The sequence below is a fragment of the Helicoverpa armigera genome, chromosome 10 (assembly GCF_030705265.1).
Source record: "Helicoverpa armigera isolate CAAS_96S chromosome 10, ASM3070526v1, whole genome shotgun sequence".
NCBI lineage: Eukaryota > Metazoa > Arthropoda > Insecta > Lepidoptera > Noctuidae > Helicoverpa > Helicoverpa armigera.
In genome coordinates, this window is record NC_087129.1 from 4514198 (window position 1) to 4527896 (window position 13699).

General features: G+C 39.7%; 2 protein-coding genes across 2 annotated transcripts; both read right to left on the reverse strand.

Annotated features, from left to right (window-relative positions):
* Positions 1–5477: 5477 nt before the first annotated feature.
* On the reverse strand, positions 5478–6368 carry LOC135117404 (uncharacterized protein K02A2.6-like). Its single transcript, XM_064036627.1, has one exon. The coding sequence runs from the start codon at positions 6366–6368 to the stop codon at positions 5478–5480; it is 891 nt and encodes a 296-aa protein (XP_063892697.1).
* Positions 6369–9130: 2762 nt separating this feature from the next.
* On the reverse strand, positions 9131–10811 carry LOC135117411 (uncharacterized). The gene is made up of 2 exons (XM_064036647.1): positions 9685–10811; positions 9131–9277 (listed from the first exon to the last, which is right to left on the reverse strand). Exons 1-2 carry the CDS (start codon positions 10600–10602, stop codon positions 9263–9265), a joined length of 933 nt encoding a protein of 310 aa, XP_063892717.1. The 5' UTR covers positions 10603–10811; the 3' UTR covers positions 9131–9262.
* Positions 10812–13699: the final 2888 nt, after the last annotated feature.

Below are 13699 nucleotides of genomic sequence, written 5' to 3' on the forward strand. Positions count from 1 at the left end.
AGAACTTTTTGCTCAAATACCATGAAATCTAAAAGTATAATTTGTTTTCAAAGCTTTAAAATTAACTATAAGACGCTATTAAAAAATATAGGTAGCTCTTAAGTACAGTAAGCGATATTTACAGTACAGTAACATGAGTAAACTAAATGTATTTATATTATAACATGTACCAATGACATTAAGATATGTGTCGGAGGATGTAAGTGATGTTTCATTCGACGGATGGATATACCATGTTCCGCGTCGACTGAATCCAGTCTATCTTATTAATTAACCAATTGACATCTTATATTTCGTAATGTTACTTAACATCAATCAATATGGAAATAAAATAAAAATATAAAATGAAGTCGGCGTCCCCTTAATGCCTTTAAGAATTTAACTAGAAGCTGTATTGAAAATGTTTTCTTGATGTAAAATGTGGGGTTTCAAATTACCGATTGTTAGACAACGCTTAATAATGTCTATGGTTTAAATAATCTTAGATAAGCTATGGTACGGGTTCGTTGATAGGATGATGGCTGAGGATAAAAGTTTGCAGTGAAGTTTTTTATTTTACTAGTTTTCCTCTTTCTTTCAAAATAACGGTTTACGGATCGTGAGAAGTAGTTCCACTTTATTTCGTTGTCGGTGAAAAATAGGATGATCTTCTTACAGAACGGTGGCATAAAGTATTATCCAATTTAAAATGCTAATAGAACTTAAAATGTCTCATCTACTTAAATCGAAACGAAGCTTAATGTTTAATGTATGCTCCATTTAAAATTCTAGAGTAATAAGATATAATGATAGATTCTCATGTAGTACAGTAAGTGTTTGCCGCGGGTTAGAATTTATGCTACGCCTCTGTCGAACCGAGTGGCATCGCGTGAAATCCTTGTAAAATCTACTAAAGACCAACCCGGTTCTGAACACAGGCCTACTGCGATACAAAGTTATACACACGCGCTTTCTCTAAATGGCTCTTATTTGTATGTGCATAAAGGAGGTTGTGAGTGCATTTATTAGTTTGTAAGTACGTAATGCGTGTAATCAGCCCCTGATTGGCTTGAATTAATCGTACGGAGCATGCGTGACCGCTACCATTGCAGTCATGAGGCAGCTTATGAGAAGTTGTTCAAGACTGATGTGAATTAAAAATAATGGCGTCGTTAAAACTTATACTCCTGCGTGAAATAATAAACTCTAATGATTTTATTTGCTTTCGATGTATTTGTAATTGAATAAATGATGTTTTGATGTCTTTTAGCTTTAAGATAACGATGCAATCGTTTATTCCGCAGGGTTTCCGATTTTGATTATGTGAAAATTGAAATTAATTAATTTGCTTGCATATATTAAGTTACACCTATTAATCAAAAGTGTATCGTATCTCAAAAAATCGATTTAATATGAGTGACAGCGTGTGAAACTAATGCACTGAATAATTACATAACTCACACTTTTGAATCAATTACGCACATCAATTAGACTGGCTACTAGAATTTTAATATTTTCATCAAATTATTACTTTGTATCCAATTAAAAGTCTTAAAAGCTTTAATAAGCGTATTGGATTAGATCTTTTGTTGGTCGTAATATATGGTAATAAATCCATTAAAATAATAGCGGTGAGCGGCGGTCGGTTCGATTCGTCACCGTCATTACAGAGATCTCGGTGTAGCCACTGTGAGACCACCAGTGTATCTACATTACAAGTAAGAAATATTAGAGAAATCTAATGGAATTTGATGTTTCGGAACTTTTTCTCTTTAGAAGTTTTATCCCTTTTGATGTAAATAATTGTAAATAACTGCGTTAATTTTAGATAATTACAAAAGGTACACACACAAAAGGTCGCACTTTTAATTTTACAACTAAAGCTCCACTCGCACTCTACAACGATTTGACACTGGGAAACCTCGAGCGAATTTCGTAGGTACGGGAACAGAATATGAATGAAACATTTTACCCATTTATAAGACTAATAAAAACAGTAATAAAAAGGGCTGCTGTCCACTAAGTTACGTCGATTAGTTCCAACTCTTCCACACCAGTAGCCGTGATTGTCTCATTCGATATGCGACTACTGCCCATTAACCGATTGCTACTGATTGCTCCCAACATTCTCTATGGTTTGCCTCCGAGATGACATTGTTGTATTAACGACAATTATAACCATTACAATTTGTTACAGTCCATTAAATAATTAAAATAAGTTTTGAACAAACTTATTTTTTTTTTTGAGAGAGATATTATGTAATTTAACTGTATCCTTCAAATTACATACATTTCCAGTATTTTGTAAAAGAAGACTTTAAATCAATAATTTGCGGTCCTCATACATTAAGCATATGTAAGGCGTGGTACGCTTTACACAGTACGCTTCAGTAATCGTTGCGAAACATCTCAATATTCACTCATTGAAGCCTTAAAGAGTGGTTTCGTCCAAAATCAATGGCACGGTGCCGGAACTACGCGTGCGATCAAGTTCCTAACCCTTAATTAAGATGCCTCTGTCTTACACTTCCACTGACGTTGGTGGTCCCGCTTCATCGATACTTTTTCGGTACATTTCGTAGATCAAGACTTTTTGGGAATCGAGTGGTTGTACTTCATTGGTCTCCCATATTCTTGGACTGAACTTAGACTGTTTAATCGAATGTTTGATTATGCAGTTTGGAGGTGAACTATTCGATTGTTAATCTTGTTTCTGCCTTTACCATGAGACGTATGTAACTTATTTTCGTATTTTTCAATAACACAATAAAATAACTCTATCATCAGTTACAAAAGACAAGTAGCCGCAGTTAATATATCGGCAATAATCTAAAACAACAAACCACCGTCTCGGTTCAGCAACTCGTGACTCGTGCCTTACCTCGATTTACGCAGTGAAATAGAAAATTTGTGAGAAAATTGATGCGGTCGATCTCAACCAGACAATGACCTGATACTCACAAATCGGTTTTTGAGTGTCACTGACATTTGCAGACCCGACTTGACCGCTATATAGTGGCGTATGCCTCGCGTCTCCGCAATGCGGTCGCAATAACCAGAAATTGTCTCCCGAACCGTGAAATTATTATAAGTCACTGAAGAACTATACCTACTGACAGGCCTATTTTTTGCCTATTAGGTACTAGTATTATTAGTCCTACCACTCCAACAAACAATCTGATGCTGATGAATGAAGAAACATGTCGTAAAATATTATTAAATTTCGTGGGGACGCCGATCCAGATAGCGTTATCTAAGTCGAGAAGAAAAAAGATAACATATGAAACTGGATTTGAATTAGTATATCCTGAACGTTATCTCCGCACTTTGTTAATGTGGCTCTTTATCAAACTTAAAATCCAATAAAACATTTATAAAGTAAGCCGGGCTATACCGGCTACCTTTTAGAAATGAGCATTAACAAATTGCTTTTGGACAGATATTTTTGTAATGTTACTTGTTTGTGAATGGGTCTATCTCTAGTGATCAATTTATCGGCTCGTTAACGTCTTATAAATGTGACTGGATTACTCTGTGATTATAAAGCAGTGTGTTATCATGATGAGAGCACTGATTAACACTGTGGGAATATCTTTAAAATATTTTTAATAAACAACTACCCCGACTCATGCATTTTAATACCGGCGAGTCTCACACTGCTGCAGGATCGCGTGATTGCGGAAAAGCCTCTTGCACTACGATTACCTCGTATCTGATTTCTGCCTTATAATCGTACATTTCATCGCATAAGACCAGACTTCTGGGCGGTGCCAAACGTAATGAATGCCTACCAGTACCAACACCTTAGCGTTTAATATACTTTAAGTACCGTAGCGGCTCGAAACTGAACAGAACAAAGTGGTACATTATTAGCAAATTTTGAACCGCACACATTAAACCTAATAACCGTGAAAGGGGAAATTGGCTACAAATACTTGATGATTGTAAGTTATCGCGGGGAAGCGCCTATGACATACAATGCGTTGATCAGAATATACAATTACAGTCCTGTTTTGGAACTGGTTGAAGTAATGTTCCCTTTGATGTAAGCAAGTATCTTCCGTATCTTCAGGCCAATTTTCACGAGCTACGTGACAAGAACTCTTAAGTAGCATGAATTATTGCCATATTCCCATGTACCTAACAGCGCCAATTATATTGCATTTAAAGACATGTACCGTTTTGAAACAAATTACACATGCAAAACAAGCAATTAGAATTTAGCTCAATTAGTACCTATATTAACTAAATATTGGGCATATAATTGCCTTGTAAAGTAATTCACATCGGTATTGTTGCATAACGAGCCCTGTCTCGCGTAGACGGGTTGCGTTGACAGCAGCGGACCACCGGAGGCGAACACCGTTTTTTGAATAAACCTTCGTTAGAGTCGATCTGGATGACATGTTACCTCTGCCGAGGTTTTCCTGGACAATTGCGAGCGTGTCTGTACTTATGGTGTATGTAAATTGTGCGTCTCTAAGTTTAGTCACCCTGTATTTCACGCACGTATATTCCAAGTGAGTGTGAGTGAATGTTAAAAAGTTAAATAAAAGTATATTCGGGTATCAAACACTTTTAAAATTTAAAATAGTTATCATTGCTTTGACAGCTGTCCAGATCACACGCGCCGATAAAATTAAATTGATTGTGGATATTGTTGATGTTAGACGTAATCTAGAGCGCATTATGAGAGGTCAGTTCAGTGTTGACTGACACCAATAGTATCATAATTTCTTCCGTTTATTGATAAGTAATGTTTACTGTCACTCACCACCTGGACAGGGCGATGAACTCGATTCAAGTTTCCATTTTGATCTCTCCAAAATTATCAACCAAAATTGGTAACGTAAACACATAATCGGTGTCACCAAATATCTTACATTTCGAGGGGATTCGGTAATAACGGATGATCATTATTTTAGAGTTCTATATGGCTTTATTGGCAACAAGTGTAAATGATCGTCGACGTTTGCGATGGGTCTATATATCACTGATGGTGGACCGTTTTTGTGGCGAACAAGTCCTCACGGCGATTTTATGTGGTTTAATTCGATCGAAGCAAATGGTTGTATCGGCCCTAATTATTTGAATAGCGCGACACGTCGGCCCTTTGACTAAAGCCGATAACTTGTTTGAACAGGGAATATTATAGAGAAACTCCGTTATGTTCTAAAACAAAACCCTGCGAATGTGACTTGTACGAAAGTTATACAAAGTACAAATTGCTGCAAAGCGTGGCTCGATTTAAAAAAGGCGAAATGCGCTTACTGAATCCTTAAGTACTGAAGCATATATCGATGCAGGTCAATCGTCAGCTAGGAGCGGAATAAAACAACGTACGTCTCGATAGCACAGCGTGTATTGGCAGACTAGTTTGGTGGTGGTGACAATCTTATAACTAACAAAATACTCACTACCCACATAGCATAAATATTAACATACATCACACCTCCCTTCTTAAATTACAATAATTTTGCAAATACATAAGTTATAATTCACTGAAATCTAATGACCGGTTTTCGGGTTCGCTTTGGGTACCCTGCTTGCGGCTGAGCCGATATACCAGGTGATTGATCAGACGGCTGACCACAAACACTACCCCGTACTTCCTCGTTCATCCCCGAATTCGACTTACTTTCTTCACTCACACATTCATCACTGCGTTCATGCTCATTCTTCCCCGACTTTATTAAGTTGTCTCCAACCTGCGTTACGGAGCTCTCACCCTCTATTGTTCCCTCTTCTTCCGCGTTCGGTCCACCAACCGATAGCCGAGATCGGCGCCGTATCTGATCTACATGCCTTTTGACTAATTGACCGTTATCCCTTGCTATCATATACCTACGAGTACTATCCACGTTTGTAATAGAACCTTTGACCCATTTGTTTGCGGAATTGTAATCCCTCATCCAAACAGGGTCTCCCTCGTCAAAAGATCGCGGGACCCCACCCGATGAATCGATTTGTCTTTGCTGCGCATCGTGTACTCTGATGCCTACTGAACGTTCCGTTCGCAACAAATCGAACCTAGAACGTAGTGTCCGTTTCTGCAACAACATAGCGGGCGTCTCACCGGTGGTGCTGTGCACTGTGTTTCTGTACGCTAGTAAAAACGTCTGCAAGGCTGTGTCTACATCCACGCCATCTCTGATTGCTTTTTTTATCGCGCGTTTACAAATGTTAACTGCATTTTCTGCAGCTCCGTTTGAAGACGGATGATAAGCGGGTGAAAAATACTGCCTGATACCATTTTGCAAAAGAAAATATTTGAATTCTGAACTAGTAAAAGGTGGTCCCTGATCTGATACCAACTGTTCCGGCAACCCGAACCTCGCAAAAGTCGCACGCAACACTTTAATAACATTAGACGCGTTGGTCCGCGACATTTCGAATATTTCTAACCACTTTGAAGACGAATCTATCAATACTAGGAATGTCATACCTCGATATGGGCCCAAGAAATCAATGTGAAGTCTAGTCCACGGTTGATTATAATACGGCCATGGTTGGATAACAGTTCGTGGGGGCGCGCTCGCTTCCGCCGCACATGTCTCGCAGCTTTTACCTACGTCCTCGATATCTTTATCGATGTTAGGCCACCATATGTAACTCCTAGCCATACTTTTCATTTTTACAATGCCCATATGGCTACTATGCAATTGTTGTAATAATTTACCTTGCAATGCTTGTGGAATCACCATGCGATATCCCCACATTATGCACCCGCATTCCACATATAACTCGTTTCCACAAAATACATAGGTACAGAAGTCAATCTCATGTATGTACTTCACTTTTCATGCCTAAACTCGGCGGTCGCGCTAGGGTTGTCAACTGTTTTATGCGCATAAAACTAACGTGGTAGTGGTACTCGTATCTAATTATTTGATGTATTGTTGAGAATAAAACAGGAAAAATGAAATATAAACCAATAATAATAAAATATTTAATGTGGCATACAAGAGGTTAATAAACACTTTCACGGAAATTTGTTTGAACGAGATACCGTTTTTCAGAAACCGCAATTTATAATTTTGTTATTCATACATATACCCTACTCTTTACTTGTGAAAAAAATATTTTTGTATGTAATGGGTTGGTACAGTCCCTGATCTAAGCTTGCTTCTACCTACAGAAAACTTGATGTGCGAGTTTTATTTCGTCTACCTTACAACATAGTCTCGCCATGATCACAAAATTATCAACTCCTACTAGCAATAATCTTTGAGGGTAGGTAGGCAGGTTCGCCTGGGTCGACACTAGCAAAACTTATTACGGCATTGGGCCAGAGGCCGCCGCCGGGGTGCTTACCTACCCACCTAACTGTACCTACCTACTGCGTTTATTAAACGAACCATCGAAATATGAGAAAATAAGTAGGTACATATTATAGGTAATACGGCAGGCTAAAAAAACGAAAATTCACTGTTTATTGTTGTATAAAACAACCGTCAACTTGTTCAATTATAATACGAATTTTGTTGCTCCATTATTACTTTTTCTTTTGTTATTAAAATTAAAAATATTACAGTCAAATTACAGTTAGGTAGGTATCACAACGCGTGCACATTTATCTACCTTTGTGTGACGCGCTTATCTCAAGAAAGCGGCAGCCGCGCTCGCACTGTTTTGAGTTGTTTTGAGACAGCGCGTCTGTGAACACGCACACATAGACACCTTTGTCTGCGTGACTCGAACGCGCTTTGTATGTAGATTGACTTCTGTACCTATGTATTTTGTGTCGTTTCTCCTAGCAAAGAACGGTTTAATCTCATCACTACCAGGACAAACTGGCGGCCAACCCGAATGTATGTATAACATTACCCTAGCAAGTATCCTATCCCTGGCTATCACTTGCTTGATATCACTGCTAGTAAGGGGTAAAAAATTTTCAACAAAGTTAACATACGTACTTTCTGTTCTTGGTTTCCCAGAAAAACTATTCTCACACGGCAGGCGTGACAAGGCATCTGCACTATTTTTACTTGAAGTAATGTACTCAATCTTGTAATTGTAACCCGATAGCAGTACCGCCCACCGCTGTAGTCGTGAAGCAGCCATCACCGGAATACCCGTTCTATCACCAAAAATATGTGTTAAAGGTTTATGATCAGTTCTTAGTGTAAAGTGACGACCATAAAGGTATTGATGAAACTTTCGTATACCAAATATGATTCCAAGAGCCTCCCTATCTATTTGTGCATAGCCTCGCTCCGCAGGCGTGAGTGAGCGCGACGCGTACGCCACCGGCCGCTCGCCGTCCGCCGTCACATGCGATATGACTGCGCCCACGCCCACGCTACTCGCGTCCGTTGTCAAAATCAACGGTAGCTCCGGATCGTAATGAACGAGTACCTCACCATCCGCTAAAAGACGCTTTACTCTTACGAATGCCCTCTCACACTCGTCATTCCAATTATACTTAATCCCCGACTTAAGCAGATTATATAACGGAGCGAGAACTGTACTAATATTTTTAATAAATTTTGCATAATACATGACTAGGCCTATAAACGCCCTTAACTCGGTGATATTGGTAGGAGCCGGCGTTTCTAACACTGCCTTAACTTTCTCCGGACACGTGTGCACACCCTCTTTACTAATAATGTGACCCAAATACGAGACGGACTTTGCAAAGAAAACGCACTTTTCCTTCTTCACTCTAAGTCCGTAGTCCTGCAACCGTTGAAAGACTTTATGTAAATTGCTTACATGGTCAGCCTTCGTACTACCTGTTATGATTATATCATCTAAGAAGACACCCACCCGCGGCATGTCAGCAAATAATTGTTCTATTCGCCTCTGAAAAATGCCTGGACTAGACGCTAAACCATATACTAATCTGTTGTACATGTACAAACCTTTATGGGTATTTATCACCGTATATACTTTTGTGTCGTCGAGCTCGAATTGCGCGTACGCTTGAGACAAATCGATTTTACTATAGTACTCACCCCCTCGGAGACGGAATAACAAATCTTCTATCCTAGGCAACGGATAACGATCAATTTCAACAACTTTGTTTATGGTCAGTTTATAATCGGCGCAGATACGAATGCTACCATCTTTCTTTACCACTGGAACTATCGGCGTGGCCCAGTCGGACCGCTCGACCGGGGTGAGAACTCCGTCGCGCACGAACTGGTCCAGCGCGCGCTCCACCGGCTCGCGCAGCGCGTACGCCAGCGGGCGCGCGCGCATGAACACCGGCCGCGCGCCCGGCCGCACGTGAATGCTCACCGCGCCGCCCGTGAACCGCCCGAGTCCCTCCGCGAACACGTTACAATATTTGGAACTGAAATAGGTTACATTGTAATCATTACTTTCCACCATTTTATGCACATCATAATTTAAATCCGGAAGTTGTATCTTTAATGCCGCTATCCAATGTCGCCCTAAAAGTACAGTTTTTCCTCTTTCGATCACAAGCAATTCTAAAAATTCACTTCTATTCTTATAACGAACTAGCGGTCTTATGATACCTAACGGTTTTACAGTCTCACCAGTGTAATATCTTAAGGTTAATTTGCAAGGTTGTAGGGTAAGGTCGCTGAATAGTCTATCGTAACATTCGCGACTAATACAAGACACTGCACTACCTGTGTCACATTCCATAGCAATGTCTTTGTTATGAACGTTAAGTGTTATATAAATAGGTTTACAACTTGATATCGACAACCGACAAACATCAACAAAAATTACCTCGTCACTGTCCTCCTCCTCGTCCCTGCTAGTGTTTTCCACGTCTACCTGATATTGTTTCACTATATTAGGACACACCCGCCGCAGGTGCCCTTGCCGGTTGCACACTCGACACACGTAACTTGTGAACTTGCACGTTGATTCATTGTGGTTCGCGCCACATACTCGACACGGCCGCTGTGGCCGAGCTCGCTCCCCCAGCCGAGCCCGCTCGCTCAGCACCGACGTCGCCGCCTCGTGGCCCGCGCGCCGCTCGCGGGAGCCTCGCCGCCCGCGCACCTCGCGCCTCCCCGCGCCCGGCTCCCCGTCGCGCTCCGCCATGCCCGTTGCCTGCCGTCTCGTCGTTATCGCTTGACACGTCACCGTCGACGTGGCGTCAGTTCCAGCTGCCGATTTAGACCCTTCCACCATAGCGGCGTCCTTCTCGGCTGATTCCATGCTGGAGGCAAGTTTATACGCCTTGGCAAAATCCAATTTCGACTCTGCGAATAACCGTTGTCTAATATTCTCGCTTGCTATTCCGCACACCAGTTGATCTCTCAAACTTTCCTCCAGCCAACTTCCGAACTCGCAGGTCTTCGACATTTTCTTAAGTACCGCCACATACTCGGATATGGTTTCACCCTCCTTCTGTTTTCTATGCCTGAATTTATACCTCTCAGCGAGTTCACTCGGTTTAGGTTGTAAATGTTTGCCCATTATATCTGATAACTGCTCAAACGTCTTCGTCTTCGGTTTATTCGGTGTACACAGATTGACGAGCAACTCATAGCTCTCTGCTCCCATAACAGTTATTAATGTCGGCACATGTAACTCGGCTTTTATGTCATTCACAAGGAAGTACTGCTCTAACCGTTCGATATATAGTTTCCAATCGTCGTTGTGTACGTTAAACTCGCCTATTTTTCCGATCGTCATTGTTTAACACTTTTTCCTTCACACGCGAAAAGTTCACAACTCGTCGCCACTGAAGCATATATCGATGCAGGTCAATCGTCAGCTAGGAGCGGAATAAAACAACGTACGTCTCGATAGCACAGCGTGTATTGGCAGACTAGTTTGGTGGTGGTGACAATCTTATAACTAACAAAATACTCACTACCCACATAGCATAAATATTAACATACATCACAAGTACCTGTAGTAGCTCTAAATGGTGTGACTGATGTCTGTAACGAGTATGTTAATTTAATATTAAATAATAATTTAGGTAAATGCATGAAATTGAAAATTTTGCGTGGCATGCAGCTTGCGTTACTTTTCATTTCATGACTGAGCGACAGAAATTAAAGTAACATTTATTTTATTTATTCCAAAAATGTGGACGATGTTTTTTTATACACATTATTCACAAAAAATATTTTATGAACACGACTCCACAGCTTCAAACAACTTATAAGTTTTTATGTTGCAAGTGCAGCGCCATTAGACATGAAATTATAATAACAACCATTGACTAATGTTTGAACTTCTGCTTTTTATTGTATTGATCGTTTAATATTATTTGTTAAAATATATTCTTAATGAACTCGTGTATAAAAAATATTAGGCTCATTATAAAGAACGTAAAGAATGTAAAGGTCGCATTTTTGTGTGTGGCAATTAAATGCAAAGTTTAAGGGTGGCCTTTGTGAAAGCGGTGACATGACACCCTGTGACGTAACTGTTATTTTTATAGGAATTTCGGCGGAGCTATTCGAGATATTTTAGATAAAACTACCTGCTACTGAGTTCCAATTCATTAAAGGCCATTAATGAGGTTTATTGCGGACCCTGAATTTATGGCACCTCTATGCCGACTGATTAATTAAATAGTCATTGAATAGGACATTATCTGTGGACATTACAGTTTGTGCGTCCCGTTCGGAATCCAGTATTTTTATTGTATCGCTGCTTCTACAAATTCAAAGGAGATCGGCGTGTTTGAAAGTATCTTTAGAATTTAAACAAATAGTGCGTATTACCTAATTGTCATTCATCTGCAGTCCCACCGTTTATGTCGTTATCTGCTATATTTTTATTGAAATGATCTTTTATATTATATTTATTGCTTTTACATTATGATTGTACTTGAATAATATTTTTAAAAACATTGTTAAGATACGTTTCTGAACATGCTTCCACCACAACATCAAAATTCAAGAAAGGGCAAAAAAAATACACCGACCAACTGTAGTGGCACTTGAACTTGATCGATATTCCGAAATAGCAGCATGTTGTGCGTACGCGCCGCCAAGGGATTTAGGTCACACGCATATTGGCGGCAACGTAACACTACCGGCCAAGGCCAGGGGTCCTTTGGGCCCTTGGAAACACTTGGCTCGAATATTGTGAAATGTTTTTTTTTTGGATTTACAACTTTTTCTATGTCCAGTTTTTAATATAGTTCATAACTTGGGTACATCTATGTAAAGTGTGAGTACCTACTTATTGTTAGCAGATAGGCAATTGTTTCAGTAAAGAGGGAAAAAGACGGGTAATTTTATTTTATGGTGCTTAACTCATATTGGTAGCGGAGAAACGGAAAGTGGGGGTCAAATACATTTTGGTTATATTTACGGTCCCATTGTTTCCCAAAAGTTTAAAATAATTTAGTGGATTGACTGAGTTTCAATAACTCCTGAAATAGGCTTTTACAAATATTTATGGGGAATGCAATTTATCAATATCAAATATGACAAATGGACTCAGAAATGTATTGTTTTGATTCTCACTGCAGATGTCATCATATTTTGTAACAATACCTGTAGGTACTCTATTATTCTAATCAAGGGCCAAAAGAATTGTTATGAACATAACCAAAATTATGTAAAAATAAAAACAATAAAAACCTGAACAAAATCAAGTGTAACTATTTCATAATTTCCATCACATCCAAGCAATCTGTTCAGGGCAAGTGGTCACCAACGCTGGCAGCTGCTCAGGCTGCGCGCGCGACGGTCGCGTGCCTCGTAAACGCACGAGCGGAGCCGAGCGCGCACGAGACACCGTCGCCGCGCGCCGAACGCCGAAGCCAAAGTTTGCGGGGCGGTGCGGGCGCAGCGTTTGATGCTGCCGCGATATTACGTGACTCGAGTCGGAGTTGGAAGTTCAGGATTTTTTGGGATTATGTTTTGTGTGAGATACTTAAATGGGAAGACATTGGATGATATTTGTACTTAGGTACATTTATTTCAGGTACAAAATACAAATAAGGAAGTTGTATCAAATTTTAAATGTGAAGGTATAATTAGAAGAAAATGCTGGCAGTAATTACGACTTGACAATAAATTCAAAATTAAAATTCCACATATGATAATGACTATACAAACTGACGTAGGAACTAGGTATGCAACAAGACAGACAAGATAATGAGAAACAAGTTTGTTGCAAACGGATGCGCCAGCGCATAATAACCACCAATTAATACTTAAGAAAATTAACTAGAGTGAACGACAAAGCAATTCGCAAATCCACAGGTGTGTTCGTCAAGTTCCTGTCATATCTAGCAGATCTCGTCTTGTATAGAACTTAAACAAGTTCCAACAATTAGTACCCCGACGGAAATATCCACCCATAATGGTTCGTGCTTCCCTTCCATTATCAAAAATTACTATTGCAATTTGATTTCGATGGGCGGGCACGGAGACGTGATCCAGTTGCAGTACGAATTGTCTTTTTCAAATTAAATGCACCAAAGCATGCTTAGGCCCCCCATTTCGTGAATAACGAGTGCTATGTTATTATTTTTCTTTTGCAAAATGTAACCTGAGTTGGGGCACGTGTGGAAAAGTACCTTTTGTTATTTTAAATTTCGCAACGTACCGTGTGTTTGTATGTTCGTACCTTTGTAGATAATACATATTATTTTTTATTTGAAAGACATGAAGCATTGGCATTCCCAAGTTATGGATGTCAATTGAATGAGTGATAATTTATAGAAAAGTAATTGAACAGTTGCTTGTTTGTTTTAGTTAGAGTTAAGACTTCGACAAATACGACTATAAATAATGGAAGTGTGAATTTTAGATTAACT